Genomic DNA, 25,996 nt, shown 5'->3' with positions numbered 1-25,996 from the left:
GATCTGACCGACTACTTCCATCCACTTTCAATATTAATAAAAAGGGAACTTCACCTCAGAAATAAATTTTTTAAGATACTCTTAAAAAACATAATTTAGATAGAATTATACGATTTTCAGTAAAATAATGATTGTTAGGTCTTTCTTTTCAATTTTCTTAAAAAAAAAAGAAAATTTAAAAAACTTCATTGCCCATTTTGGATGATCACTTCACACTCGTTTCTTTCGAAAAGCGGCAGCAACCTTTTTTTAACCAAGGAAACAGCTGTCCAACATGAATAACGGTTTTTTCAAGCGATAGCGTAATGGGTCCATTTCTCTATTAAAACCGAAGGACCGATTTTGTCACCTCTTCGATTCCCTAGATACTTTGTCGTCAACATCTGCACAGGAAAGGATTTTAGAGCTTCGTCCAATAGAGAAGACAACTAAAAAATTCCACTTTTTTTATTACAAGACATTTCACATATTTTTTCTTAATTTAAAATTTATGAACGTAGCTTAATGTAAAAGAAGAAATGTTAATTTTAAATGATTTCTTCTGTAAATGAGGGAACTGTTCCTTCTTCGATGTAACAGTATTTTTACCCTATTTAAAGATAAAGAGACTGAAACGATAAGTGTCAGATGAAAAGTCGTAGGAGATCAAAGTAAAAATCACGAGTGAGGTTTTTCGCAAGGAAAATTTCATGTGCCGACCAAAGAGATATTTCCGGGGTGAAAAACAACACAGAAGAAGGAGAATAAATTCCATGGGTCTCTTATCTATGTCTTCTTTTCGTTCAGCCCTATTTTCAACCCGGCTCTCCACTATTTGCGCATATAAATATTTTACGAGGGCCAGGAAAAAACTCTATTTTCGTGCAGGCAAGCCCTATCGCCACCGTTCATAAGGAGAGATTTACGGCGAACGGAAAGCGATTATTATCTTCAGCGCAGTTTCCACTCTTTCGACAATGAAAGGTATTTTTACCATTCGAAAACAATTTCTTCCAGTATTTTTCATCCTGAAATGTTCTTAAATAAAATTTGCTCTTGAATACAAGATGTATGAATTAAAAACTAATTTATACTTTTCTGTATGAAGATGCGGGCACCTTTGAATGAGTATTAATTCAAGAATGATATTGAAGAAATTAGAAGTACGCGTCTTTCTGGAAATAAAAGAAGATATGATTAATCTATGGTAGTTTAAATAAGTGTAAAACGGATTACTTGGAGGTTAGGAATGAAGAGATTATAAAAAGACAGGAAAGTGTCGGTGCAGTAACACGTTCTGAGTCTCGAAGGCAATAATTCTTTTTAATAGTAGGGAAAATGAATCACGAAACGATAAAAATAGCGGAAACGCGTCGAATTATATTGCCTCGGGGTGCAGCAAATAAACGTCCCCGCGAATTAAGAACAGTTACAGCCGTTCAAGCCTCTATAATACCGATTTACGCGACGTCCCTCCATTTTTCAAACGATCACGCCGTGACACAGCACCTCAAATTGGCTTTGCCCAGTAATTAATTTTCTAAAAGTTCATAAGAACCAGAAACGTCTAAGCCAGTCTTTCCTAAAGAATCTTTAACAAAAGATTTTAAGATAGAATTTTATATTATATTATATTATATTATATATATAATTATATATTAATTATATTATTTATTTTATATTATATTAAATTAATGTTATATTAAGTTTGCATTATGATAAATAATCGATACTGATTGCCAATTCCCATTCTCTTCTCCTTTCTTCTTCAATTATTATTTAAAAAATTCGAACAAGATTTTAAATCAATTTCTGACCATTTTTCAGCCACTCTATAATTTTCCTACAATAAATAATCAATAAACAATTGACAATCAACCATTAAAATTGCGGTAATTTCTTAATTCCCCTTCCCTCTTTCTTCTTCAACAATTATCGCGTAAAACATTCAGAAATGAACTTTCAGTCACTTCAATTTGAAAAATTCGGTTACTTGAGAGACACTGGATCTGTGTTGCACCTCGTGTCGTCAATGTTCCGAGGTTGCTGGAAGGAATTGCGGGATTTATGCCCGCTGGTCGAAAGTATTCCCGCTAATTACCGCAGGAGACGAAGATTTATGGAATTTTTCGCGACTAACCTCGCCAGCAATAATTAAAATAGATCGGAACGTGGAAACAGTAAATTGTAACAGCCGCCACCCCCGCCGATGGATGGAATTTACTCAGGCGATACCGCGAAATCGCGGACCTCACAATACAGGCGCCAAGGAAAACTCGTTCGTTTTCGTACGGAGCAAAAAGACATCGAGAATTATTCCGGTGAAGTGTATAGTGCCGTGTAAACACATTTTCGAAGGCGAATGGGAAGCCCCGACGTGCTCTCCTGGTTTATTTCAGAACGGTCGAAAGATTTCTGATAGTCGAGATTGTTGCTCTAGTTGAAGCCTGGAAAAGAAGAAATATTTCAGTCGATATTTGGCGATGAAGGAAAGAAAATCGTTATTGGATAGTTTATTGGTAGGAAAAATAGAGAAAAAGAGAAAGGAAAAGATGCGACACCGATGAAGAGTTTTGGTAGAAGATTTCTGTTAAATAAAAAAATCTTTTAATTATTCATCATTAATCATCGAGAAGAAATAATGTAGCAAAGAAGAGACTAAATTGGGGTTGATAAAGGACAGGAAGAAATAATGTAGCAAAGAAGAGACTAAATTGGGGTTGATAAAGGACTTTGTTGTAAACTTCTTCTTTAACTTTATCTAAAACTAAAAATTCATCCAATGAATTTCTTTAGCGCGGATTTTAATTAAAATCCAGCCGAAGTTGTCACATTGATAAAAGAGCATCAAGACTCTAAACAGAAAAGAAAGCTATATTTCTTTTTATAAACATCAGAAAATATTCACTATATCATTTCTCGTACAAAAATACCCAAAAATCAGTTAGCCTCGACCAAAAGTAAAAATTCATTCATATAACGAATTTCTTCGGCGTGGGCTTTAATTAAAATCAAGGCGAGGTCGTCACGGGTTCGAAAAAGATAAATTAGGACGAGTCGAGAGAGGGACTTGAAAACCTGAATAATTTACGATTGGTGTTGCGGGGGCGTTAGACACCCCAAGGAATTCTATGGGCCACCCTTACCGGAAGCACGCTGTGAAACCGAAGGCGTCAGCGCTTTGGGTGCTGCCATTCGAAGGCGCCGCCCCTCCGCGACTGCGTGTCGTCGGTTTCAAGAAAAGAAAGGGAGAGAAACGGAGAGAAGAACAACCCTCTACCGTCACATCGCTATCCAAACGCGAAGGCTGGATTAGCTTCGTTGATCGAATCTCATAGGTGTCCAATCGCATTACTATGATCAACCTAAAAATAAAAAGAAATATTTTATTAAAATTAAAATTTTATTGGAAACAGATTGTTTGAAATTTATACGTTAATATTTATTATTACAATGTAATTTGGAAATTACATACTTAATTTTATATCTTCATATCTATAATTTTGTATCTTCTTATATTTAATTACTGTTGTAACAAGGTAGTGAAAATTTGTTATAATGTTATTGAACCACAACCAAGTTAATTACTTAGTTTCATTAATACTCATTATTTCTTGGTCACTATTTCTCCTACATGTAATGTAATTTCACCATAGTATTATTATACTCATAAAGAAAATATAAGCAAAGAATAAATGAACATAATGCAATTAAGCATAACTATAGATTATCTAAAAAGAGTAGATTGAAGAATAATTTCAGCATGGTACAAGTTTTAAAGAAAAACAACATGATGGTTCACATTAAGAGGATTAACCTAAAATCACTCTACGTCCATTTCTCCTTCGAAAATAACGTTTGAACCACGTGATTTCATAGGGAAAACACGGTTTAAAATTGGGGGATAGAACGAGAACGAAGAAGAGGATTCTCTTCATTAACACATACTTCATCAGTGGCTGTTAATGAATCACGTGTTCATATATCAGCGTTGAACGACTCTCGCCGTGTGTTTTTCCTAGACTGTTGATTTATACCTCGAGAAAGCTCATCGCAGCGACCATTTTCGGTGTCCAAATAAAAAGGGGCCATATTCTAGATTATTCTAGAGGACCAACCCCTTTTACTTGCACAGGGTGGCACATAGCACTTTGACCAAGGGAGACCCTTTTTTATGCAACGCTTTTAAAATCCCTGTTCTTCCTTTTTTCCATTGCTGAAGGCGGCTCCTTTGGTGGAATTCATTTTTTCCCTTTAATCTGTTATGGGAGTCCCCATATATTGGTCAATGTTAATATTCTACATATGTAACAAGTAGAGTGAAGATCAATTACCATTTTTCAACTACAAATTTGCTAAGAATAATTACTTTAATTATGCTGCAATTAATATTTATGACAGAATTACATTACATTGCTACAGTAATAAGCAAGTGTATGAAGATATAAAACCATTAAAAAATAAAATAAAAGAGAGAAAAGAGTATATGTGATTTTTTGTAAAGTGTAAAGAGAAAGTTCGTGTATGATTAAGTGAATGGTTGAGAGTTATTCATTCAGGCAAAATTCCTACTGGATCAGGTTCCTGAAAGTCCTCATCAGACTGTGACAAAGAAGTAGAGCCTTCTTGGAACATTCATTGAAGAAATTTTAGTAATGTTTCTTTCCTTTCATCCACCATAAAATATCTACATAAAAAGAAAAGACTAAAGTTAGAAAAAGAAGATATACAGATAAGACATAAGATAAAACACAAGATAAGTCACACACTAAAGGAGATAATTAAAGTAGAAGAAAGAAATTAATTAAAAATTGAGGTTAAAGATCTTCATTGTTCTCACTGAAATATTAAAGATACTAGATATTATATATTAAAAATAGATACAATAATAAACTTTAAAACTAATAAATTAACACTAGATAAAACATATTAAATACTAAATTTTGTATCTTTTTTTTATCCAAACGACAACAGTGAAGAACTTTTAGTAATATCTGAACCTCAGTGCTTGATATTAAAAAATGTCATACTAATACATTATAGAGTTGTAATTAATATTCTTCCTTAGTATTTAGTAAATTTACATCTACCACTCTGCAAGGTACTAGAACAAAATTTATCAAGAGGTGAAGTTAAAATATTTCTGGCGATTATTCACTACTATTATTCAGATATTAAAACAAGCTGAAGAAGGATTAGAGAAAGGCGGGGATTCCTAGATTTCTAGGCCGATGTGATGGAGTCAGAAACGAAAGAACGAGGGGAGACACGGCCGATTATGAAAAGTTTTTGTCGTGTTGGCGCCAGCGGGTCGAACGCGACTCGTTCTCCTTCCTTTCCGCCAGACTTCGAATAGCTAAAATCATCCCGCGTGCCAATTTCAAAGCAGCGACCCGAACTGACTTCATGGGGAAAAAAGAAAGAAAGAGGGTCGGTCGTCTCTCGTTACACATTCGTAGCACGGTGCGTTTAGCGTGGCTGCTATCGAATACGACGAGTCCTATCGAAAGTGAACGAGCTCGACGCACCGACCGTTTGAGGTTAGAAAATAGAAAATGGAAGAGAACCTGGGAAAGGAAGAGATTCACATTAGATTTCTATGCTTTTTAGTATATTAAAGAAAGAAGAAGATATACAAAGAAATGTAAGAGTTATTAAGAGAGAGGAAGCTCAAAACTGTAGAGAAAAGAAAGCAACTGTTTTAGAGAAAAAAATGCATGAAGTACAAGTTGATTAAGAGCTTAAAGAAATAAAATAAAAGAAGAAATTTAGTTTCATAGAGTTCTGCTAAAAAAAGAAGTTAAAATTGGAGGAACAACAGCGTGAAAACCTATGAAGCTAAGAAAATCAGAGGGAAAAAGCAATTTTCTTTGGAAAAAGAAGTATGTGAAGAGAAAATTGAAGTAAAGGTACTTAACTGTAATATTAAATAGTATGTAGTAAGAGCTACGGCTAGTTCTGAGTTGGTGCGATGGATTTCGCTGAATTTTAATAGCTCCAAGTCTGACATCGGGTAGGGACAACATCAGACACCAGCTGTTTCGACGAAACCTAGCAGCCGGCCGTGTCCATGGCATGTACACCGTCACGAATGCAAGTGCAAACGTCTGTCACACCTGGTCACAAATGTCCTATACATATATATCCAGTTTCCAATACGGAAAAACCACTAGCTTACATCAATCTTGATAAATCCATGCTTCTTTTAATTCAAGAAATTTTATCTGCTAGAAAAATGAGAAAATAAATAATATAATTAAATATTTAATGAAACATTAGATAAATTAGTAAAAATTGATAATTTATGTTTGAAAAGAAAACAGAATAGTTTCCTCTTCCTAAAGAGGATTCATTTTGTACCAGTAGCTCCATTACAGCTTGGTAGGGACACTTGCCTGTTACCTGCCCTCAATCCTCCAATAGGAGACTAAAGCACAGGTGAGAGGTAATGTACAGGTGAGACTCGTTTACAATTGGTCCGGACAAAATAAAGGGGATTCCAAAGAAAATGGCGTCAGTGGTTTTCTCCACACACAACACACATATCTTCTTTTTATCTTCTTATAAATCAAACTAAAAATATAATTATTGTTATTAATATATCTCAATATTATTGACACTGATATTTCATTTAATATTTAACATTTAATAATGTTTAATATTTATTAAGGTTATCCACATTTTTTTATGTTTTATCTAATATTTTTAAAAACTATATACATTGATATTATCAGTAACTGACTTGATAATTTGCTTATGTTATTGGTTTTGTTTCTTATGTCATTTCTATTGTAAAATTCATCCCTGGAGACTGGTTTTCTCCTTTTTTTTTATCAAAGATCTACAAATTGCATTAGTTGGTAACATATATAGAGTCTGCTGAAACAGCAACGATGAATCTTTCACCAGGATGATTCCAGGGGCCCGTAGCAACCACAGGGTTCCAAAGAGGAGGAAAAAATAAGAAAGGGCACGCTTCCTTCGACTTGGGAAGTGTCGCGTGTCCTGATGGTCCTCTCCTTCCGAGAACCAGGATCATTTAGATTCAACTCCCGACCTCGACTGTGCCACGGGACCTCCTGAACGAATTCACCAGACGCTGCGAAATTTCCATGGCAATTAGTAGCCTCGACTCCGCCATTAGTTTCAACTTTCAACATTTTTTTCTCAACTTTCTTCTTTTTTTACTTGGCTGCCGTGTTACTTCTACTTTTCTTCTTTTTTCAGCTTAGCTCTGCTGCAGTTTAAAAAAACATTGCCCTCCTCTCTATTATTATTTACTTTACTTCAAATTACATACATATCTTTGCTGCATAATGGATCACTAGTTTCAAATTTCCTGGTTTTTTTTTTTTTTCATTACCACGTTGCTCCTACTTTTCTTCTTCACTTTGAAGTTCAATTATGCTACAATTAAAAAACATTAGAATGGAAAGAACAATGATTAGATACTTAATAGATATAGTAATGGACAAAAGAAAGTTTAAAACTGATACAGCATAAATTTTAGTAACTTTTATATTAAAGATTTTTCACTATAATAGAAGCCTATTCTATATATATATATTATATACATTTCTTCATTGCTTTTATTAAATATAAATTCGTTTCGTAAAATTGCAATGCCACTTCATATTTGTTTCCAATATATCAAGTGTGATGTCATCAGAACTGTGTACATCCTTGATGGATGGCTTCTTGTTTACTTTGCCATGCATCCATAACATAATTTCTAGTGCGGCACAAAAAATGATACATCGTTCCGGAATGATGGGACTTTGAAATTAGTCAGCTATATATCGTTCACCTTGTATTAGATATATGTAGGTTATAGCAATTGTTAATCAATTATGTTAGGAAATACTTGCTCGATATGAAAAAGACTGGAGATATGAGAAAACGTTGAAAGAAAGCGTTGAGTGGAGGAAACGACAATGATTCCTCCGGGATCGAAAGAAAAACGAAAGAACCCATCCGTGGGACCCCCACTGAGGATTCCAGAGGCCCAACCAGGCCACAACGATCCGTGAGGCCCTTTTTTTCCAATTCACGACCTCGACATCGGGGACCACGGTATTCACGTGGGGCTAATACCTCCTCGAAGACGTTGATTCGGAAATTCAATCCGGAGTCCATCCAGTGGTCACCTCTGACCTCTTGTTCGATTCAAAAAAATCGTCTACATAAAAATGATTGGGATTAGGTGAAATTATAATGTTTCATAAGTAAAATATATATTTCATAAATACATATGTTTATGTAATAAATATGTCTCACCTGTGAAATATGTTTCATAAATACAATAATGTTTCATAAATAAAAATATTAAATAAACGTATTATGGAAATAAAATATTTTACTGATAAGCGTAATTATCAGAGACATTATTTAGGAAAATAAAATATAATTTCTTACGAAATCTAGCATCAGAAAATTCACTGTGATTGTTGTATTATTATTATCTTCTAAAACTTTCAAGTCGCAATAATAACAATTCATGCATGTATGATTTAAAGAGTTGTCAAAAATGAAATTAATTAACTAATTAATTAGTTAGAAGAATCCTTCTTGGAATTTTTGATACTTTAATAGCGAAGATAAGTCATTTTTGCAAGATAAAAGAGAGATCTAGTAGAAAGAGTTCAAAAAGTAAAAATGCGAAGGTCAAGCAACCACTTGGGCAACCTGATGGCGAACACGTGTGTTTGAAGTAGGCATTTCTGAAATACGTACAGAATCCGCACATGCACGTTAGGTAGCCGTGGCAGAACAACGAAGACAATAAGTCCAGGGACTCTTGACGAGCTTCTCTGTTTGCGAACAGTACCCGCTGTTTTCTTTCATTTCCGGTCTTCTTGCGACATCGACGTTCTCAAAAGATCGTACTTCTTATACTTGACTCTACGAGAAGGCATCAAAATGTAATAAAACGGAAGCTATACATTTTTATAAATATCATAATTGTCCAAAATTGTAGCTAAAAATGATCGAAAATTGTGCTAGGATAAATATGGATAATCTAACAAATTTGTTGATCAACATTTTTGTAAAGAAGATATAATTGAATAGTATAGCAATTGTTTAAGAAAATGTGGACGTTAGTTCCTACATAAATAATGTTTATTGTAGTGAAGTGATTAGAGAAGAATGTAAGATTCGCAAATTACAAGATAGAAGGTGAAAGCACCTCGTTGACACCGCGACAACGCTCGCTAATCCGGCTGTTAGCTTCACAGGCTGAAATTTATCGTGCTCATAATCCGGGAACAGATGTGACTATCAGACAACTGTTTTCCTCAATTTGTCTAGCCGACGGCTATCCATTTTCTCCGTAGCAGGATAACTCTGTTAAAAATTAGATTTATATTCCATTAACAAATACACAAAAGATTACATAAATATTCTTCATTATATTATTTATAGGAAAATGCTTTTGAATTGTTGAATCTCTTTCTTAACAAATTCTCATTACAAAATAGATATATTGTAGTATAGTATATTGTACAGGTTACTACTATAACATAAACAGCATTGAAGAAATGTTTAGTAAGAACAAAAGATAAATAAATATTGTTCATTTCTAGGATATGTTCAATATTTGGTAATGTTTTCAAGTGAATCAGTTTAATATTCATTATAATATTAATTATATATATATATATACTAAACTTAATCATTAATTTAAAATTACCTAATTAAATTAAGATATATAATTTTAGTCGCTGAGATGGCGCCCTGGGGGTCTAAATATTTCCATTGACACGAACATAAAAATATGTTTAATAACCCTTTGAGTCGAGCCAGCATCTGGAGAATTAGCGAGTTCGAGTTTCAATGTTCGACGGCGGCCAATGTCATGCGACGAAGGGCGCACTTTTTCCTAATGGATAAAATCCAATGGGGACATGTGTTCGCCAGACGATGTCTCCTCAAGGTGCATGGGAATGAATTACGTTTCATTAGGTCCGTCTTACAGGGCTGTAAAGAATCGACGTTTCACGATTTCTTCTCTTTACAGCCTAATCTCTTCTTCCCTTTTTTACCATCTTCTTTAAAAAATACTTGCTTATCGAATTCTTCCATCGATATTATCTTTCTAAAAACAGATTCAAAATTTAACATACGAAGCAAATCTCGTGAAATCTGTTCCATCCTTATCAAACTTCATCCAGCTATACTATTATTAATTTTCTTCGTTAATAATAATAAAGAAGAACGGGATTAAGTAGAAGATGATTCAAAGAAGATAATACCGTTAACATTATCGAAGATAACTGTTTCAATTGAATAAATGATTTTGGATGTAACTGGCGCGTGAAACAATTACATAATGTGTGAAACGCGGCATTAAACGGTACGCGGATCACCAGGGCAGCGATCCCTCAGCGACAATAAACAAACGGCGACGACGGAAGTGCAGAAACGCGGCGTCGTCGGCTGTTTGTTTGATTTTCGAGTCGACTTTCTTTCTGGCAGCGCGGCATCCACGACGCGACGTAGACGTCCCCGTTGACGACGCGTGCACCGTGTATACATCGGTTCCAGAACGCGGTTTCTCGAACCGTGAGAGAGGACCACCCTGATCGTCATCATGACTCCCATAACGCGCTACTTATTATCTCTTGCGTTGGCAAATATCGTGAAAATAATTTAACAGTATGTTCAACAATTTCGCAACCTTCTGTTAAACATAACCTATACAAAAATTCATTGGATCATTTAATCTAATTAATCAATCTGTCAATTGAGATTGATTAATCACTTAACAAGTTCATCGAAGCATCTATTAATTATCGTTATATTTATTAAATTATTCCATTAAATATGATGTATAGAAAATTCGTCTAATCGTTATTACCTCTCATAACATACTATTCATTACATACCTCTTTTATCGCCAAATTTCGTGTAGTGATAATCTCACATCACTTTAAACATATGTTGATAATTTTCTCCTTTGAACATAATCTATACAACAATTCATGTGATTATATCTCCCCTTTTTAATTTCAATTATCATCTCCCTGTTTGTATTTGTAGGTCGATTAGTTAGCGAAAAACTTGTTGAGGTTAACTAAAACGTTTCGAATGGTCGAATATTTAACTGAACTAAACATAGAAAGTGTAGTACTTGGGGAAAACCAGCTATCGTAAATTCATATACCTGTACCTGTCACGAGCTATGGTCAGTTTTAAAGAATCTTTCTCTTTCTTGTTAACAACACATAGCTGGATTAAGGAAACTTTAATAGTCCTTGTATTCCAAAAGTAGCGATTATGCGGAAGACGTATTTCCCCAAGTACCAACAGTTTATTACATTCAGTACATTTCCGTGCTTTTACTAGGACCTAATAGGAGAATAGTATCTTTTATCGATGAGTTTGAATTATTATTTCTATGTATTTTATTCCTGAAATTTATTAATAATACCTAGGATATCAATATAGAAAATTGGACATATTAAGAACCAATTGTAGAGAATGTTAATTAAAAAGTTAATAATTAATTGCTTTTGGTGACAATTGATTGTTTCTTTCTGGAATGTAAAAGCACGTAATCTTCTAAATTTCTCTAAATTGGTCGTTATAACCTATCAGCTTAGGCCAACAAAAGCTTATTAGTAGCCAACCACCACGAGGGTAATCACTTTCATTGTTAAGTTTTCTGTAACATATTTGTTAGAGCTGGCGGAGCATCCTTCTAAGCTATGCGGATGTTCCACCTTTATTAATCCTTAGATCTTTAAGAACCTCCTACAAAGAAAACAGGCATGTGAGAAATTATATGTAGGCAGTTGGATATTTTTACTACTTGATATTCTTCTTTACTCTGGAATTGGTATTTAATGTAGTGGAGGATTAATTTTTCATTTGAATACACTTCAAAGTTAATATTTAATATTAGGATTAACATTTAATATATAAAAAATATTCTAAAATTAAAATATTTAATTCCAGAATTATTCTCCACTCAAAAACTGTTCCAAAAAAAGAATAATATATAAGCTCAGTACTGCTGTTTAATTGGTAAATCATAATACTAGTAATCTCAATAATTTGTAATTAAAAATTATGTTCAAAAGTACATTTCCTATGATTTTTGCAAGCACATCTCCTGCTATTTATGCAAGCAATCTCCGTGCCGTTTCAAGAACACTTCCAGATTTTTGGGATCTTAGAATAATTGCCAAGCAATACAGGAAACATAAGCAACGTGACTGGAATTTCATTAAACCTGCACCGTACCATATGATCAGCACGTGCTCGCCAAATTTCTCCAGTTTATATGACTGGCAGAATCCTGACATGTGTTCACTAGGATTGCAGAAAGGTCAGTGAAGGTGGATCGCCCAGTGCAAACAGGTAGCGCGAGCCAGAGAGGGAGAGAAAGAGAGAGAGAGAGAGAGAGAGAGAGAGAGAGAAGCCAGTCCCTCGTGAAAAAAGCTACCCCTTCGCAGAACCCATAATTCTAGGAAAACATCTGAAAAATAATAAATTAAATTACAATAAAAATGTTTATTCTGAGACTATGAGTCTGAGACTCTGGCTGATATCTAACTTAATTTTGTCTTATAGAGAAGTATAAAAAGCTTAGGAATAATGTAAAGTAGACAATTTTCATCTGTATATTTCACCGTGAAATAATCTTTATGAATAAGAATATCAGAAGAGAAGGATATTTTTTATCCAGAGGATGCTTCGAATTCTCATCAGAAAGGAAGAAAGCAAGTGGTCTTGTTGAATAGGAGGGAAACAGGATTCAAAGGAGGCACGAGACCAGAGTCAGATGGTCTTTATGGTTCTTGAATGGCGACAAGTGCTTCTCACAATGTAGATCCTCTTGACTTGCTAATAAAAGTACTTAACCGCGCCACTCTTCCCGTTTTACCTTTCATGCTGTGCTTCTATAGATTATACGTCATTATTGGCAACAAGTTATTCTGAAACTGTTATAAAACTGATATCAATATTCATCTTTTTTGTTTGACGATTTTTCAAAAGAACATAAAATTATTTGTACTCTGTCAGTGAATAAATTCAAACTGATTGATATAATCTACAAAATGTTCATAATTCTATATCCAATTATATAAACTGTTTCCTTGCGAAAAAGATAAAGAACATTTCAGTTTGTGCCAAAGTGTCAGCCAAGCCAAGTGAAGCACGTGGCAAGATATATAGATGACGGTATGCGCGAACATCAGAAAACCAGTAGCTAATAATCTGCCTATTGTTTTAAACGCAAATATTTTTCTAGGTTCCTAATCCGCAATACGGATTACAAGTCTTTTACCGTGACTTGCTTTAATATTTACAGTCTACCAAATCTTTTCAATATACCTGCTGCTTCGTCTACGATTATCATCAAACAACATCAACGGCGTCAGTTTTACAAATTGTCTTAAATTCGCAATTCCACAAGCGATCTAGAGAAATTAACAAGATTAACAGACAAGTTAAATAATTGAAACGATGTAATGGACCGGTATAGTTAATATGTACCAAGTTTAACAAATCTCTTCAGTATCAAATTTGACTAGTTCAATCTAGAATGAACCGTGTTATTTCTAATACTAATTCTATTGTTAACACAGCCACTATTTCCAATAACCATTACTTTTAATAAACAGCATACTATTAATACAGGACTAAACCAATCAAATTTGGTAGTGAAGAGATACGTTAAAACTGATATTACCTAAGAAGATCGGACTTGAACAAAACCTACGATTCAGTAATAATAGAAATGTCCGAAAATAACTGAAGAACAAGCTGAACATCATTTTGAACATCAGCAATCGTTCAACTACACATAGTAAAATCTCTACAACGTGGCTAAATGCATTCACGATGAGGTTAATCACAATGAACGATGGACATGCTGGAAGACGAAGATCTTGATTCACGAACTGAATGACTGCTCGTCGGTTTTCGGTCCGTAAACTTGAAACATCTACTACGACAATATCTCCTATGGCTTCTCAGCTAATGTTATCGCCCATGTGCACAAAGTGTCCCTGGGCTAGGCCGTGCGCATTATAAACGCTGCCTTTACGATCCACGCCGACAGATAGTTTCTACAATGTTTGCACCGGTGCCATCGCCTTCGCCATGTGTCGAACATGCGGCACCGTCATCCCCAGCAACAGCAATAAGCCCGAGGTAGAAAAGTTGCATAGTCTTCGGGCACGTACACAGCCTGAAAATTTGATAAATCTTATGAATGAATTTCATGAATAAAGATTAAGTATCGTCCTTAAGGACCAGCAGTTGCTTTGATGGATGAATGAAATAGAAATTAGTATAGAAGTGTATTAACGATACTGTTTTACAGTTCACAATTTCTATGCAAATTTAATATTTCTTGTAAACGCAGACGAAGAAATATAATCTAAACAATGATTTGTGCATTTCACATTCTATACATTTTCACATTTTTTAAACTTCCTATAAATGATTCCCAGCTTAATTATAAGCATCAATTTAATCGGTGTTGATTCTTATTATACTGCTAATAAAATTACTGAAAATTTATGCTCAGTATAATCAAACGTATATTTATTTGAAACTTTCCCAGATTGGTTTTTCTTGTAATGGTGATATAATAATATGAACCGACGATGGCCTCAAATTTGAAATAATCTTGACTGAATGAGAATAGACAATACTCAATACTCGATTATTATCACCAATCAATTGCATTTATTGCAAATATCAATTACACATTACCAATTGCAGGCTGTTCTGGATTAGCCATTAAATTAGTTATTTAATGTTACATTTTCCAGAAATTCAAGTATGAAGATATTATTCCTAACTTGTTCGTTAATTACACAAGTATGGATGGTCGCGTAAGAAGAGTTGAATGACAGGAAAAACATGCTGATGTCCTGGGACAAGTTCTCGTCTTTTACCTTTTTGCCTGTAAAGAAACACGTGCCTGCGCTAGCGAGTTTTCGGCAGGTCGCGAACACATGTTCCGGGTTTCCGTTCTGCTCGTAAATGCAATTCAGAAACGGCACGGTCGACTCGACTAACGACACATGGACCATTATTCCACGCCTATTGCCACAATGTACGCCGTCCATTCTTCACAGGCTAGCATAAACGTCCGTAGGCTAGAAAGCTATATGTTATGCAACTTGAGAGCAACTTTTTTAAAATAAGGAAGATTTGCAAAATGTAAATTAATCTTTGATCAATAACCTGCAGCGATAAGCACATTTAGAAATATTTTCCTTCGCAAATTTTCAATAAAAATTCACTGCATTCGCCTTCGATCGATTCATAATTCACTTTTTCAAACGCTATCACTTCGGAATAAGCTTCTTGGGATTCCCCGCCATAACGGCTGGTCGTAGACGTGCCGGCGCCGTTTTATGACTACCATGGTCCCAGAAGATGTTCGCCACTCACCAGGTGCTAATTGTTTTGCTGGTGGCTGAATTCAACCTGACACGCCGGAACACTTTAATCACTGCAAAACGCAGCAAGTGTAAACAAGGTGACTCGTAAATTTCCATCAAATCGGATTTACAGCGACGTTGTGCTGCCTCCAAGGAACTACGTTGAACGACCCTTGTTTATAATCAGGCACCATCCAGTAACAGGTAGAAATACGTGCACGTAACTGTTTATCTGAAAGAAGTCCTCTCTCTCAGAGATCATGCGAATAGTCACCTTACCTTTGATCACCTTTGTCAGTATTGCTCAACTTTTTGAATACCCACTGTGTTTTATAACAGTCATATCACCTAAAATATTAACATAATTAAAAGAATATCAAGGACCTGTCACAGTAAATATGTAATTGGAATAATATAAAACTTTTGATATTTACAACTTTGATATTTATGATTTTAACATTTTTTAGGAATTTGTTAATATCGTTAATTCGTCTTTGCTTACTTCAGCCTAATCTTGAAACCAGGAATTTTTAAATAATTCTTGAAGATGAAACGTAATCTACTTTTTGAATGAAACTTGGTATTTTTAAACAATTTTTTACATATATATACAGAAAAATAGAATCACCTTTTTCGAAGAGATAGAAAAAGATAAAGAAAACAAAGAAGAATATACATCAATTTGTTTTACTTGTTTCGACGAAAGCATGCGCAAGGAAGGAAGCCATAAAACGTAGTCGTTGGCAGAAAAAAGAGCCTCTGAAGACTCTTAACCTGCAGCGGTGCACGACGAGGCACACATTCGCATGTGCACCGATTAAATGCGCCCCAGTACGCGCAATTAAGCCCGCGTTAATATCGTGAAACGGTGCGTGCGGCAGGAACGCACGCACGTGTACAACCCCTTGTGTGTTGCGTAGATGGGCCCTCCTCCAGGAGACCCTGAATAACGATGCTCATTTAATTTCGTCTCCTACAAATTTTTGAAGTATCTTTTACTACATTGCGAAATGTTTATTCTCATTTCTAAATAATAAAATAGCTTTTAAGGAGAAGAAACAAACAGAAATAATAAAGATACCTTAATTTCTTACAATGTTAGGTGACTCAAATTCACATTAATTTGTTCTCCTGTCCCCAAATATTTAAAATATATTTTAATCCTTTTATTTTATTTTAGATGGTTAAAATTCAAGTTCTAGATTTATCTTCTTTAACTTTCTAAACTTTTGAACAACCTAATATCACTAAGCCTGAATATTCAATGGAGCCACATTTGACGCCTATTAAATGTTTATGATGGTGGCTGTTTATGCCGACTATTAATGCGGACTACTTCCGTACCAAATATATGTTCACAATAAATATCTCGTGATTTCTATATAAATCTTCAGATTGGTCTCATTTTGCCAATACAATCGACAGTCGTGTCTCTTTATAGCGATAATGATACTTTAAGATGTTTTATATAACACACATAATAGGTGTGTACATAAATATTTTCTATGATAAGTCGAGTCTTTGTAATAATTCATACTTTCACGGGGCACTGTATGTACAAGCATAGAACTGTCAAAAAATCAGGTCGATCGGTGGCCAAAACCCTCGAGGTTTTCAGCCGCAAGGGAAGGCTAGAGGGGTCAGGAAAACGCCGCGAGTTATTCGACTTTGATCAGCAACGAGTATTATTTTGGTGTTTGGCCGCGTTATTTATCGGCCTCTTTATTGGCGATCTGATTTTCAGTTGGCCACGAGCCAGGATCCGGGATTTTCTGCTTGGTCGTTTCGCTTCCCAGAAGTGAACGGGAGAGACGATGAAGCCGCGCTAATGTCTTCACTTTCGATAAACGTGTTCCGACGTTGACGACAAACCCAGACGCTTGCTCTGAGACTTCCTCAAACGTTCGAAAGTCTCTCTATAGATTGCTACCTTGGCTTAACACCTATTAATGACGACATGCAAGTATTTTAATGTAATAGCGCTTACTCTTTGAGGTTATGTTCTTGCAAGATGAGAATGAGATGAGAATTCCATTTTGAAATGAGAATTTTTGTTATTAGTTGTGAAAGATCGTAATGGAGGAAGAAATTGATAATAAAGCTAGAAATTAAGTCTACAGAGGCAATACGTACGTTTCATTGAAAACGGATCTTCGTGTACTTTCCATTGTAATATGTGTAACAGTTTATGGGAAAATTCTGTTCCAAAATTTGATGAAAAATTTCTCATCTTTGTTGATGCCAGATCTTATTCGTCGCTATATGTAAAAAGAAACTGTAAACGGATGAATAACATATTAGAGAAAATAAATTGAGGAAACGAAACTTTCGAACTTAGAAGAAAATTACATGAACTGATTGTTACAGAGACTTAGATTGATATTTAAATTAAAAATAACAAAGAGACTATATAGTTTACTTATATGTAAAACATTAACCGAAACAACGTACAAAAAGAAATATGAAACAGTAAAAGTTTGGAATTAACGTAAGCAGATTTTCCTGATTAAGGAGGAATCTAGAGATTCATTTGGCTTAGTCGCCACCCCCGCAACTAAATTTTACGCAGGCGTGGCTGGACGGGGAATGGTAAATCACGGCACCGGGTAGGAAAACCGTGGAACCCGTGGAAGCTCGAAACGCGGAATTTATAGACACCTTCAAAAGAGCTTTCGTCCGTCACAACAAACACGTCTCGGCAATCCAGCTTGGTCATCCATCACCCAACCTCGCCACGCTGGAGTTGTGCTCTTCCACGCGTGATTTTCAATCGTTCCACGCCTGATGCATTAATTTCAATCCGCGAAAACACACCAATCTCAGCCTACCCTCGATTAAAACGTCTGCGAACCTAGGCGCCGATACTTGATGCCTCGAGTTACACCATTGTTGCTTGAGAAGATTTATGGTGCTTGCTTTATGTATGTATGCAAGTGTAGAGCATGGAGGAGTATATGTTCAGGCAGTTTCCAGGATAAAGCGAATCTGAAAAGATGTACAAAACGGATTAGTAGAGGTACGTTGATACTTTAGGGGTGGTTTATAATTAGACTGATCAGGATAATTAAACCTAATAAGGATTAAATAGAGAAATAATAAAAGAAGCGAATTGGCAGAATATAATTGTAAAAAATGCTGACTATGGACGCTAATATTGAAAATGGATGAGATGAATTAGTAGAGATGAGTCGATATTGTATGATAGTTTATTATCATCTAGTTACGATTGAATGAGCATCAATAAACGATTTATGTATGGCGTTAAAAAAAAAAAGGGGGGTCTGAAGAAAGATTCATACTCGAAGAAAGGAACGCTATCATAATGATAAGTAACGAATGGAAGCCAAGGAATCGCGTGTTTTCGCGCCAAGCGAATGCAAAGTTTCGCACATCGGAGCGTGTTCCTGGCTATCCGCCGCTTTATTCTCACTGGCTCCTCACGATATAAATATTCAACATGGGTCGTCCCTCAAGCTCTCTATCCTTCTCCATCATATCTCCCTTTCCTCTCCTTCTCCCTACTCACAGCTTACCATCTCTTTCGCACATATCATCCAGCCAACTTGTACTCTCTCCTTTTAGCCTCTCCACTCTTGCAGATCAAGATCACCGAGGCAACACAGAGAGATCATCAATCATTCCGCATAAAACTTTATAAAATCTCCATCAACAAGATCTGAAAACCAAATACTCGGATGAAACAAACCTCCAAGTAGCATATCTCACAAATACAAAACTATACTCTCATGCACTTGAATCTTCTTTCTTTATCCAAGAAGCGAAGAGACTTCATTATAAAAAAAAAAAAAAAAAAAAATGATAAATCAGGGGAACTAAATGGAAAAAAAATATAAATCGTCTGAAAGTGTCCAAATTCCACTTTCACCCGTCTCGTCTCTCCCCTCCCGGGTCTGTCTACCTCTTTGATAATGGCTACAACTTTGTAGATGCCCGATCGCGTTCTCCAACCTCCCAAACGCCCTTTCAGTGCATCTTTTTCTTTCCAACAGAGGAATCTCGTGGGTGGGGACTGATGGACGCGACGGATAAAAGAAACCGTCCCAGAATGAGGGAGGGATTAGGTTAGGAAGACAGAGGGGCCAGGTAGGGGAGCAGTTCGCGGTGAAGGGTAGGGGTACGGTTCTGTAGCCGGAGGCGGGGTTCCTGGTTGACATGAAGAGGCAGTCCGAGGGCCGGTTCCTTCAGACGGCTCTGAACTTTGGAGCGAAGACGTATTATCGAGAACATTAACCACCAGTCGTTCTACCCCGTGTACTGTTATATAGTATCCTTCACAGTGTATGCAACAGTGGTGATTAGTTGTAAAATAATTGCAAAGTGGATTTCAAATATGCAACCAGTGAGTCTTCAGGCGCAGAGGATCCAGGGACTTTATCTTCTAGATAACAACGACAGCTCTGGTATTCCACATAGCGCTGACAGCTCTGCTAGCAATTCTCCTCATCATTACGAGAGGTTTTCACCTTCAAAACATTTGATGGATCTCAGTAGCCCTCCGGAACACAGAGATGACGAGGAGCTTGGATATCAGGCCCATCATCATCTTCACCATCACCACCACCAAGTGGTCTATCAAGAACCTACTTACTTGATGTACGAAAACTCTGATGAGAAAAGGTATCAGGAACATCCTAGTAGCAAGATCCTGAGGGAGCTTCAGACCGACTATGACAGACGTCCCCATGATAATTCCCCAGGATTCTTATCAGATCATAGCAGAGATCACGAACAAAGTCTTTATTTGACACCATCGCCACAGATGTACTCCTCCGGAGGTGAAGAGATGGCACCTAGGCAAGCACAACAGGGTTACCATCACATGGAGGCGGTTGAATATAAACCCGATATAGAGCAGAGGTGCAAGCAGCCAGAGAAGAAAAATTATGGCAGGAAAAGAAAGTCTTGCAATAGTGAAAACAGTGCTGCCACGACGAAGAGTATTAGAAGAAAGAGTGGAACTTCTGAAGAAATACACATTCAGAGAGTGATGGCAAATGTTAGGGAGAGACAGAGGACTCAGAGTTTGAACGAGGCGTTTGCTGCGCTCAGAAAAATCATACCCACGTTGCCCAGTGACAAGTTAAGCAAGATTCAAACGCTAAAACTGGCCACTAGGTATATCGACTTCCTGTTCCAGGTGTTGCACTGCAACACGGAAAACACCGATAACAGCGAGGATGGTGGTGAGTCTTCCGGTGGAGTTTTAGTTCGCATTCCTTCAATTTATGTATGTATTTTGAAAGCAATTGAAAGTATGTAATCAGTATCGCTTTGTTCTTTTTGTTCAAAACTCTTTGATTCTAACATTGAAACTCAGATATTGAAATAAGTAGAATCTTAGAATCTGCGGAGCTGAAATCTTAATAATCTGGCCCAAATTAAACAACTAAAAGTTACAACTAATTACTAAGAATATAAAGTAATACGACAATTTGATAATAAATTTGCATCGAATTTTTCAATCTTAATATTCTTTCAAACATATTGAATTTTTATGTGAAAATAAATGTTCATTTCTTCTGCATGAACGCTTCAGTTCCGATACAAAACCGTTGTTATCAAGATGAATGGTGTATTACACGTCTCTAAACATATCCGAATATCGAAGTAGCAATGCTTGATAGTAAGTAGCAAAGTCTCCGTCGGTACCTTTCTTCAGCCAAGTAGCACATGTTTATAGAAACTAGCTCGCGTTTGTTTAAAGTAGCCCCGTAATTAAACAGACCCCCATGAAGAAGTGGTCCTCCGATTCGAATGTCAGAAACCATGTTAAGTAGCTGTATCATTTCTAGAGCCAGTCCTTCAGGTAAACATCTTTCCTCACTCGACTTGGTTTGTCATCAGCTAAACAATGTTTATAAATTGATAGGTGAGCAAACAGGGGATGTAACGTTTCTACGAAGCTTCGGGAAGCTGCATTTGTTTACATGAAGCAACTTATCTCTTCTTCTTTGTCCAGGTTACTTAGTTTCCTAATTCATGTTTAGCATGTTGCTGGATCTTGGATAAAGATGAGAATTGAGAAGTTTGTGATAGAACATAGAAGAAATTATGATAACATTGTTTCTAAAGATAAATTAAGCTTCTGTCGTTGTTCAGTTAATGGAAATTGAGAGATCTGTGATGGAACCTAAAAAAAGTTTTATAGTAAATTAGATTATTCTTAGAATGGTTTATTATTAAAAATGAATATTTAAGGTTTTCAAACCTGTCTTATTGTTCGAGCCATTGATCTCTTATCCTAATTTCAACATTAATTTATACATCCATAGTCTCCTTAAACAAAGATGAAAATAAAGTTGTCAATTTTTTTGTATCTCTCTCTAGCTTAAAATTAAAGTTTTTATGAGATTTATGATGGTTTCTCGGAGCAAAAAAAGCTTCTGTCGATATCGTAGTAAGGTGGGAACGTGTCTTCATTAGTTTTTTAGCAACCCAGTCCAGTATCTTAGCCAGGATTGACAGAGTACAAGGCGATCTAGTGCGAACCAAATGGCGACGATATACCATAACTTCAGGTGACTAAAGATATCAAGACACGCTAACTGTCCCGAAGACGACGATTGGTCCGTTTTCAGTGCACCAACCGCGAGTACCGCTCTTCCATGTTTCTTTTTCACTTTGCTTAACTGATATCCCATGACGTTTCTCCCTTCGTCTCGACGTGCATTCTTTTTACTTGCTTGCGCCGGAACTTGGATCCTTCAGCTCTCATTCTTTTACTTTTCATCCCAATGTATAGAGGCAAGCTTTGAAATTTTTAGTATTTCCTGTTACAATATTTAGAGTTTCAATAATATCGAGAACTCTTCTTGGGAATATAAGCTTCTAGGATATCGAAATTTGGTATTACAAGCTTTTGGAATTTCAATCTTCATTATTCTCAACTATGCGATTTTTAACTTTCACAATTGTAAGTTTTGAGATCTCAAATTTTAGAATTTGAATTAAGTTTTAAGATAGCAAACTTTTACTATTTTTACCTTTGAAATTCTAAGCTTTTACAATTTTTACCTTTGGAATTCTAAGCTTTTACAATTTTTACCTTTGGAATTCTAAGCTTTTACAATTTTTACCTTTGAAATTCTAAGCTTTTACAATTTTTACCTTTGAAATTTTAAGCTTTTACAATTTTTACCTTTGGAATTCTAAGCTTTTACAATTTTTACCTTTGAAATTCTAAGCTTTTACAATTTTTACCTTTGAAATTTTAAGCTTTTACAATTTTTACCTTTGAAATTCTAAGCTTTTACAATTTTTACCTTTGAAATTCTAAGCTTTTACAATTTTTACCTTTGAAATTCTAAGCTTTTACAATTTTTACCTTTGAAATTTTAAACTTTTACAATTTTTACCTTTGAAATTTTAAGCTTTTACAATTTTTATCTTTAAAATTTTAAGCTTTTACAATTCTGAGCTTTGGGATTCCAAATTTTTGCAATGCTAAGCGTTAGAATTCTAAACTTTTTTAACAATTCTAAGCTTCTGGAGCCAAAATTTTGCCATTCTTATCCTTGCGGTTGCATATTTCTGGAATTTCGAAAATGGAATTTCAAAAATAATTTGAGAGTCTGAACTTTCGAGATTTCTCGTTCCAATACTCGGAATTTCATTCCTTACAGTATGCACCAGCCCAAGGATGAAGTCCAGAGGGAATTAATCAAGCTCGATTTCCTGTCTTCTTCCAGGCGAAAGAAATCCAAGAAGCGCTGTCCTAGCTGCCAGAGAAATAACTTCGTCGTCGTGCAGTTACATGGCCCACGAGAAACTCTCGTACGCTTTTAGCGTTTGGAGAATGGAAGATGACTGGAATTCGAATCTCTAGAGAAGTCTATCTGTATCATGCTCAACAAGGTAAAAGTTACTTAAACCCCTTAATCAACGCTTGGACGCTGTGTAAATACTTCCATAAACCTCAGGACACAGAGCTTCGAGATGGCTCGACGATTATTTAATCCCATGCCGTACAATTTCCACGAAGTTCAAATATCGTGTGGTAAACAACAACAACGTTGGAAATTGTGCAAATCGTACAGTCGCCATTGATATGTAAATGCATGTGTAAGATACAACTAATTTCCGTTTGCAAGATGTTTGATACATAATTACTACCGATTGAGCATTGAACAAGAAAGATTTATTATCTTGAAATAAATAATAAATCAATAACACCGATGTACTACGTCTCTCATACGTGTTATTTATGTTTGGCCTGATCGACGTACCGCGTCTCTCGCACGTGTTGTTTATGTTTAGCCCAATCAACATACCACGTCTCTCGCACGATATTGTAGGTTAAAGACTATAGCATATTTTCACAAAAGGGTAGAAATCACGCAAGTTCATTATAAAGTCAAGTGTGAACTTATTTTCGCTGGCACGAAAATAACGAAATTACGACCGATCGGAAGAAGATAATATAATCTGATGGTTTGATGACATTACAAGTACTTGTATCTATAGGAAATTCGAATACGTTGAAATATACAGGATGCACGATACGTGTAAAAATATGTAAAATATCCATAGCAAAAGAAGCATGTGTCATATTTAGTTTCTACATCTTTGGTTGTATCTAGACGAATTTGAATTTTCACGACTATTCTATCTAGTCTACCAATTAGCACGTGAAAGATGAAAAATTGAATTTCTTATTTCTTATATCGCTATTAAGTGATATGTACTATATTCTCTAAAGCAATCTATATGGAAAAACCAAAGATTTGATTGTGAAGAGATGCTGTCACACTTGCTGACCGTTGTACATAAATAATTAACAGCAATTATTCGTGGTGGAGGGCCAGTGACGTGCTTTATTGACCGCTCTTTGAAATATAATCGCGACAGTCGACTTTACGCCGCTATAGATCAACCGTTAGGTCTATACGATATAATGTAAGCCAATAATTTACGCCTCCACGTCGCTCTATTAACAGTGGAGTGGCTTTGGCCGGCTAGCCAATTCCTCCGCAATTTCTGTACCGTGTGAAAGCGTATGCAGCATCTTATTAACTGATCTCTTCTCGCTTCCGTCAATGTGACGAGGTATCCTCCAAAATCATCATGTTGGTTACGTCGTTGATCTTTGATGGAATTTGGTCAGGGAAGTTTATTCATTTTAACGAATCTAAATGTCGGAAATGATGAAAATGGTTCAAAATGATCTTATAGTTACATTAGTATCCTCCGTTAGTTGATGCTTTTGGTATCTGTAATTTTATAGTAAAAGTGAGCATTTATAAATTTTAATGAATCCAATTATTGGAAATATGATTAATTTTCAAATTTGAATATTTAACCATTTTATAATTTCCATAATAATCTTTTATTTTGTTATGTATTACTGTGATAAATGAATTTATCAAAAAAGATAGTCGAAGTGGATACTTTTTAAGATGTTTGCCTACAAACATTAGGAAGAGGGCTACAACGAAGTCACTCAATGGTCGATTATTGCCGAGATTCCCGAAATGATTTTCTCTTGCCACTTTCATTACCTCTCGAAAGGCTGGCCAGTCCATTAGGGTGAATTTATGATTCTGGAGGCTTCTGCTCCTAAATGAAAATGAAAAGTCAGCTAGGTCGCGTGCTCTGCGATTTCCAACTAGAGATACAGAGCAATGTGAACATAAAATTTCTATTCTACACAAATTTTCTGTCGATTGTTGTTTTTGAAATTTCTACTACAACTTTTGGTGATTTGTACAAATTCGTACCAATGTAAATTTCTACAATAGTCTCGTCGACAATAAGGAGAAAACTTGTTGCATTTATAATGCATTTTCCTGACTTTTGAATTTTAACACGGAATTTCTACCAATTCATATAAATAATTTTCTCAATTGGAAATTTCATTGAAATTATATACGTACATCAGAATAATTTCAAAATGATACAACAAGCAGCAGCAGGAATTCCCTGAACTCGTCCGATTCTCCTTTCCCAGATTCACGATAGACAGTAGCGTCATTGCTACAATTTTACGAGTTTTTTTTACGAGCCTCGATGATCGTGGCAAGCTAACGTTTCGACGTTGTGGAAACAAGCTCTAACTGCTCCGACGGGTAGATGAAACTTAAACAAAACAACCGGCAGAGAAGCATTAACGAGCATTTTGGCGCCGATAGGTCGGTCAGAATCTCATACATTTCTTCTTCTCTTTCTTCGTCATTCTCTTTTATTCCAAAGAAGAGAACAATTTTTGACCAGATATGTATCATACAGTTAGAATGGAAGTTCTGTTAGACCTTTGTTTCTGGGTTTCTACGTGAAACGCTTCGAAAGCAAACAGTTATTTTAAACCAAGAAGCCAAGAAGGAAAAGTTAAGCCCGCGTTTGACTTGGTTAACGAAGACACGCTACGTTAAATCCGCCAGCGTCTTTATTGCCGCACTGAATCTTCGTGAAAAAAAGCCTGCCTCCAAACGAGGTGCCATCAGTGTCCCCCTTGGGAAGCTGTCAGAATGCTATTCTCCATTCTCCGTTCTTTCTTTTTTCCTCGTTGAAAGACCATACTAGTTTTGGAAGATGTTTCATGAAAAAAATACTTGTTTTTAAAGATTTTTCTTAAAAATTGTGACTTTCTTTAT

The 25,996-nt window shown here is 35.7% G+C and overlaps 1 protein-coding gene and 3 long non-coding RNA genes across 8 annotated transcripts; 1 reads left to right on the top strand and 3 right to left on the bottom strand.

Annotated features, from left to right (window-relative positions):
• Window positions 1-160: 160 nt before the first annotated feature.
• On the bottom strand, window positions 161-6,190 carry LOC126925847 (uncharacterized). Of its 2 annotated transcripts, none has more exons than XR_007714149.1 (5): window positions 5,898-6,190; window positions 4,552-4,666; window positions 3,126-3,344; window positions 1,074-2,426; window positions 161-1,007 (listed from the first exon to the last, which is right to left on the bottom strand). It is a non-coding gene; the product is annotated as an uncharacterized LOC126925847 (long non-coding RNA). The 2 variants fall into 2 exon arrangements; XR_007714150.1 differs by having other exon boundaries at window positions 3,260-3,344.
• Window positions 6,191-6,291: 101 nt separating this feature from the next.
• LOC126925846 (uncharacterized) lies at window positions 6,292-11,151 on the bottom strand. Its single transcript, XR_007714148.1, has 8 exons — window positions 10,866-11,151; window positions 9,671-10,075; window positions 9,167-9,493; window positions 8,713-8,880; window positions 7,554-8,158; window positions 7,280-7,386; window positions 6,700-7,216; window positions 6,292-6,552 (listed from the first exon to the last, which is right to left on the bottom strand). It is a non-coding gene; the product is annotated as an uncharacterized LOC126925846 (long non-coding RNA).
• A 5,080-nt stretch (window positions 11,152-16,231) lies between these two features.
• On the bottom strand, window positions 16,232-22,732 carry LOC126925848 (uncharacterized). 2 transcript variants are annotated; one of them, XR_007714152.1, is made up of 6 exons: window positions 21,616-22,606; window positions 21,057-21,537; window positions 18,045-18,371; window positions 17,520-17,661; window positions 16,481-17,329; window positions 16,232-16,359 (listed from the first exon to the last, which is right to left on the bottom strand). It is a non-coding gene; the product is annotated as an uncharacterized LOC126925848 (long non-coding RNA). The 2 variants fall into 2 exon arrangements; XR_007714151.1 differs by lacking the exons at window positions 16,232-16,359; window positions 16,481-17,329; window positions 17,520-17,661; window positions 18,045-18,371 and having other exon boundaries at window positions 20,976-21,537; window positions 21,616-22,483; window positions 22,546-22,732.
• LOC126925844 (protein twist) lies at window positions 18,366-25,275 on the top strand. Of its 3 annotated transcripts, XM_050741824.1 has the most exons (3): window positions 18,366-20,590; window positions 23,096-23,261; window positions 23,327-25,275. In XM_050741824.1, the coding sequence occupies exons 1-2, from the start codon at window positions 19,738-19,740 to the stop codon at window positions 23,230-23,232; spliced, it is 990 nt and encodes a 329-aa protein (XP_050597781.1). In that variant the 5' UTR covers window positions 18,366-19,737; the 3' UTR covers window positions 23,233-23,261; window positions 23,327-25,275. The 3 variants fall into 3 exon arrangements, with proteins under 3 accessions (XP_050597781.1, XP_050597780.1, XP_050597782.1); XM_050741823.1 differs by having other exon boundaries at window positions 23,096-25,275; XM_050741825.1 differs by having other exon boundaries at window positions 18,366-20,634; window positions 23,096-25,275.
• The last annotated feature ends 721 nt before the right edge of the window (window positions 25,276-25,996 follow it).

This window comes from Bombus affinis, chromosome 16 (assembly GCF_024516045.1).
Source record: "Bombus affinis isolate iyBomAffi1 chromosome 16, iyBomAffi1.2, whole genome shotgun sequence".
Classification (NCBI taxonomy): domain Eukaryota; kingdom Metazoa; phylum Arthropoda; class Insecta; order Hymenoptera; family Apidae; genus Bombus; species Bombus affinis.
Note: the sequence above shows the minus strand (reverse complement) of the source record. Positions and strands in the feature narration are given on the sequence as shown.

Excerpts from the sequence above, each read along its gene's own strand:
- LOC126925844 (XM_050741824.1), top strand. The coding sequence starts at position 19,738 with ATGCAACCAGTGAGTCTTCAGGCGCAGAGGATCCAGGGACTTTATCTT. Across the intron at positions 20,591-23,095 it reads CGATAACAGCGAGGATGGTG|GCGAAAGAAATCCAAGAAGC; the intron begins GTGAGTCTTCCG and ends GTCTTCTTCCAG.